Raw genomic sequence first — 6,000 nt, forward strand, 5'->3', positions numbered from 1 at the left:
TGCTTTATTGTTTGCTTGACTTAAGCGATAATACTTCGGGCAAAAAATAAATGCAAAACAAGACAACACGCACACACTGCCTTGATATTTCTGTTCAGATCGTCTCTAATACTACGTTTGGTACAACTCCAAGCACAGAACAGGAAATATGATTAAAATTGATTAAAATTTGTGAAGCATGAACACCGGCAAAAAAAAACTGATGTTATGATCAGCCCTGCCTCAAGTTGCAGCAGTCTAGCGGCTGCCTCAGAAATGTAATTGTTCAAATAAATGTCTAGAGCGTGAGCATGAACTGAGCGGTGATTGAACAGCGCGGCACTGAAGGCAGATTGCACTAATGTTTTAGTGTCATCAAGATTCAGTGGGAAAAAAAAAGATTGGTCCGGTCGGATTGTTCCCTCAGCCGACTGTCCGGTCATTTGACCGTACGCCATATCACCAGAACTTTCCAATATGTGACAAAAGATCACTTGGCTGGTGGTGAGAAGGACGCTTTGTGTGAGATACCTCATGCACACTCGGTTGTTCTGTGACACCGCACGGCGTACTCGAAGCACCTGCCTGGGTTGATTGGGGACATGAGACTGTCACACATCTCCTTCTGCAATGTGCCTTTGCAAAAGAAGTCTGGAGAAAAATTCAGGGCTTTTGACGTGGTGCTTCTAAGCAGCTCCCTGACGCAGGGTGCTGTGCTCATTGGTCTGTAGCCCAGGACACACACCGACAGATACCAACTGGAGGACTATTAACTCTTTGAAAGATACTTTTTGGTTGCCCAAAGCTTGTTCATCTTCCAGAATAAGGAGATGACTTCAACCGAGTGTTGCAGACTGGTATATTCCAATTCCTGGAGTAAACGCTGCGTAATGCACTGAAGCTTGGGCCGCAGCCTGGAACGACCACTCACTGAGGTCTTCTTGCTGAAGTCAACTTGGGATCCATTCAGGTATCAGACACACCTGATGCCTCAAATTTATGTAAGTATGACGTTATAGAATTCATAAATGCCTTTGATTTCTCTACTGGATAAAATCAAACTCCAGTAGATTGTTTTCTTCAACATGTGACTGTACAGAAAAGACGTGCTTCAGAGAGGACATATGAAGATATTTTATCAAGAAAACAACATTTTTTTGCAAAAGATAAAGAAAAAAGAAAAATGAGTCTTGTAAAAGACGCTAAACTGATGATCTACCTGAACTCTCAAAAACAATTATTCTGAAACAGGCAGAGGACATTATCCAGAATGCCCCATGCAGTCAAAATCTTTCGACCAAATCCAAAAAAAGGACAACAGCTCAAAAAAAAATAGAACCGCAGATGCTGGAAATAAGAAACAAAACCAGAAATTTGCTGGAAAAATTCAGCAGGCCTGTCACCATTTATGAAAGAAAAGAAGAGTTAACATTTCGGATTCAATGTCCATTCTGTCCTCCCATGACAAACAGCTAACTGTGTGCCTTATCACAATAATGTCTGTATTACTTTTCTCGAACAAATTGCCGGTCACGTTTCCAAAGTTGCAGATTTGTCTCAACAACAAAAATGTATCAAATTGGCGCACAGCTCCTTTAATTTGCCGAGGACAAAAGGGTGCAAGGTAAATGCAATACTTCCTCGAAGATGGTCGTGGAATCCAAACAGCCGAAATACTAGGCAAAAGTAATGCCAGCATAGACTTCTAAAACTACAATAAAGTCAGTTTATATTTTGTATTCTCCCAAATATTGACGAATAAATGAAATAAATGTTTTTCAGCAACTTTCACGCAATGTTAAATAAGCGAGAAACATGATTTCTAACAGAACCACATTAATGAGTAGATTTTTAACTCCAATACTTGTACTGAAAGCATGAATAACGAGCAAGAATTTGGGAGTGAGGTTGGGGATTGTGATGCCTCAGGAACAGTTGCCTAAACTGTCAGAAAAAAATGAAGAGAACAAAATTGTCATTGCACGTGGTATTAATACTTGCTCTCACACAGACTGATCATTATATTATTCCCATTGTATCTAAGTAATGATCGGTTAACTAATGGTTAAGGGGATGCATTATATACCACAAAACTCACAGTTCAACAGCTGCAGAACAAGCACATTCAGGAGAGTTCCAAACATCGTCCCAGCGCGAGGTATCAGTTGAAGTCTGAACATTAACTGAATGCTGTTTTACACATACTTAGCATCATTTAACGCATCTATTGACTCCTCGATTTCTGTAAGGGTTAGTTCGGCAGCCAAGGTTTGGGAAGAGGCACGTGTTTCTTTCCATCAACCAATAGCTTTTGATGTGTGCACACTGTGTCATTATCTCTGGTCTTCTACACCAATTAGAGGTGATGTGACCACTAATGAGTAGAATGAAACCGGGTTCCAAGCATGCACACATCTTGAGAGATCAATGACATTTAAGGTTTAGACTTGGAAGCGATCGGAAACCATCTCATAGTATCACATAACCACAAGAGGGCGTTGGTCTCGGGTTGTTTGAACACATTTGCAATTCGACATCTCCTCGGGCAGATGTCAAATTTCCACTTCCGCACTTCACACACTTCAGGACTCAAAATGGAGTCCAACAACTTCAGAGCAGAATCTCTGCCCATCCTTTGGAATACTATTCGCCATCTTCCTCCTTTTTATATTTATCTCCTGTCAGCATTGGTTTGAGTAGAACAGACCCATTTTCACCTCATCACACCAGCAATTAGCATCCATGTATGACCTTGTCAAAGGACTTGCTGATGCCTGTGTTAACTACATTTACTGCAACATTCTCCGACAGATACTTAATAATCTTTCCAAAAGACTCAGCTAAATTAGTCAGGCAGGATTTCTCTGTAATACATCAATGCTGTTGATTCCTTGTCAATCCCATGACTTGCATTTTTTTATTTATCCTGCGAGATAGTGAGGGCTTCTGTTCCAATAACTTCACTCCCCTGACATCAGAATAACTGTTCTGATGTTAGCTAGCCAGTCCCCCCGCCTTTTAAAAAAAATCATTAGATATACCCCAGTCACCTGGCACTTCCGTTGGGTCAGCGTAGTGTTTAATATATCCTCCAGGGCTCCAATAATCTCGTCTCTTTCTTCCCATAGCAGTTTGGGATACATGTAATCAGGGCCTGAGATCAATGAAACTTGATGCCCACCACAGTGTGAGACACGTCTTCCTTTTTAGTTTTATCATGTTATAGAACGTCACCATTCGACCTGAAATCTCCAGCTACAATTTCTTTCCTCCTTCTGAATACAGATTAGAAATATTCATTTAAAACCCCAACTACGTCTTCTGGCTCCATGCACACAGTGCCACTTTGTGTTCTGTTAGGCCGCACTCCTCTTCTTCGTAATATACTAATAACATTATTCCTCTCCCTCGTAATGTACTTATAAAATGCCTAGGGTGGTAGATGAACATGGTTTCCATGTTCCTATCTACCAAAGATACGTCGGTACTCCTCTTTTACCTGTTAACTTCTATTTAACAAAAACACGTTATGCACTCTGTATCCTTTTGAACAGCCTCTCCTTTTTTTCAGGGCATTTTCATTGATATATTGTTTTATCTTTTCCTTTATCAAACGCTCAACATCCCTTTGAAATCCAGAGTTCCCTCAAAGTTTATGCCATTGTCCTTTACTCTTAGAGAAGCACGTTAGCCAGGAATTCTCATTGTAACACGTTTAAAGACTCCCACTTTCCAATTGTAGGCTTACCTACAGTAGTGAGCCCAAGTCAATGTTTGCCACATCTTGTCTAATGATATTGAATTTATACTTCGTTCTAGACACTTAACTTCTGCAATATCTTTATTTCTTTTCACAATGAATTTGAAAATTACAGACTTATCGTGAGTATTTCCAGAATGCTCAGCCACAGACACTTCGATCACTGAACCAACTTCATTCCTCATATTAGCTCCAATACCGTTTCATCTCTATTGTGGCCATCTTCAAACTGATACAAAATGATCACCTGTGTACTCTTTAAAAATTCCATCCTGTCTAATCCTTCGACGCTGATGTAATGCCAGTTAATATAAGCAAAGATGAAACATCTTGTGAAAACCCTCTCACATAATGAATGATGGGCCAGATTTGTTTGACTGAATAGGTTAACCCTGCTCTCAATTTGTGTTTATTTACGTGAATTCTAGATGCAATTCCACATGCTTATTCAACTTTCCTATAGAACGCAATTTCCTTTTAACTATCTACTGCAAAACACTAGGACAGACAATCACAATGTTTTTATTTCAAATATTTATACGCTTTTTGATGCAACTAAGAGTTCTCCAGATTGGTCAGCACTTTTACCCATACCCAACTGATTTGGAACTGAATCGCTTGCCAAACGAATTCAGAGATCTGATCAGATACAGCTGCTGTCCTCTCTTGTGGCTCCAGTTATGCAAATTGGCAAGACACAATAAGTATGCAGATTTCCTTACCTCTTGACCATAATTTAAGTACGTGAATTTTTAACATAATGGATTCATGGTCAGATCTAATTTCCTGTTTCAATTCAAATAAAACTCCATCATCTATGAATACATGTTTGATAATAAAGTCCCTTGGACATCCGGATAACCAGTCCAGTGTCAATTCATTCTTCTTACTGTCTCACCTCAAAATCCAGGTTCCACTCGATATACGACCTCATGGATGTAAAATCTCGAAGTTGACACTCAACAAACAATGACCCACATGCGCATGAATGGTTACCAATGGTCATGTCATTTTGACAACAGATTCAGAGAAATGGGTGGCGTAATGGATGGGCAATTTAGTGACATATTCAGGCCAATTTGGAGTTTAGACAACTGCTTGTTTGCACTTTAGAACAGAAAGAGGGACCGATCGGAGTTCTAATGTATACAGTTTTGAAAGTAAGTGCAGAACCTGTTGTTCACACTAAATGGTGTCCCTGCGGCCAAAGTAACATGACTTTTTCAAATTTAGCAATGGGATATTGGCATTGTGTGCTAGGCCGGCATTTAATGCCCTGCATTATTTCTGTTCCTTGAGAAGCTTGTTCTTTTTCATTCTCACTCATGAGCTGGAGGCATACCTGGCTAGTCCAGCATTTATTGCCCATACCTAATTTCCGAGAGGGTCCTTAAGAGTAAATCACATTGCTGTAGGTCTGGAATTGCATGTAGGCTGGACCCACTAAGAATTCAAGATTTCCTTCTTTAAGGAACATTAGTGAACCAGTTCAGCTTTCCTTCAATTGACATGGTCATCATTGGAACATTTTTCCAGTTCTTTTTTGTCAAATTCAAATTCAACCAACTGCGACAGCCGGGTTCCCAGAACAAAACCTGAGACACTGAATTAATAGTCTACTAATAAATTCGTTCGGCTATTGTCTCCCCTAAACTGCCTTCTTGGATATCTGCCATCCATATCCTGTAGGTGAGTGTACACCAATGCCGTTTGGCAGGGATTCCAGAGTTTTAACCCAGCAACAGCGAAGGAATGTCTGCGTATTTCCAAATCAGAATGAAGAGTGGTGTAGATCGGAAGTTGTAGCGCTCCCATATATTAGATTACTTACAGTGTGGAAACAGGCCCTTCGGCCCAACAAGTCCACACTGACCCGCCGAAGCGCAACCCACCCATACCGCTACATTTACCACTTACCTAAGGCTATGGGCAATTTAGCATGGCCAATTCACCTGACCTGCACATCTTTGGACTGTGGGAGGAAACCGGAGCACCCGGAGGAAACCCACGCAGACACAGGGAGAACGTGCAAACTCCACACAGTCAGTCGCCTGAGGCGGGAATTGAACCCGGGTCTCTGGCGCTGTGAGGAAGCAGTGCTAACCACTGTGCCACCGTGCCACCCACAATATCTGCTATGACAACTTCTATCCAGAAGATTTTGTCTGAGGAACATTTGTTAATTGAGCAGAACATGTTGAAATTAGTACACACTGCTGCTATTGAGTGTCAGTAGTGGAGTCACCGGATATTTGTGGATG

The 6,000-nt window shown here is 40.9% G+C and overlaps 1 protein-coding gene across 1 annotated transcript in view; it reads right to left on the minus strand.

The window, feature by feature from the left end:
• The window catches only part of LOC132807648 (deleted in malignant brain tumors 1 protein-like), a 28,232-nt gene extending 24,308 nt beyond the window's left edge, over positions 1-3,924 (minus strand). The window contains exon 1 of the mRNA XM_060821700.1: positions 3,789-3,924. Coding sequence (XP_060677683.1) covers positions 3,789-3,924 — 136 coding nt within the window. The remainder of the gene's footprint in view (positions 1-3,788) is intronic.
• Between the last annotated feature and the right edge of the window lie 2,076 nt (positions 3,925-6,000).

The sequence above is a fragment of the Hemiscyllium ocellatum genome, assembly GCF_020745735.1.
Source record: "Hemiscyllium ocellatum isolate sHemOce1 chromosome 27 unlocalized genomic scaffold, sHemOce1.pat.X.cur. SUPER_27_unloc_2, whole genome shotgun sequence".
NCBI classification, from domain to species: Eukaryota; Metazoa; Chordata; class Chondrichthyes; order Orectolobiformes; family Hemiscylliidae; genus Hemiscyllium; species Hemiscyllium ocellatum.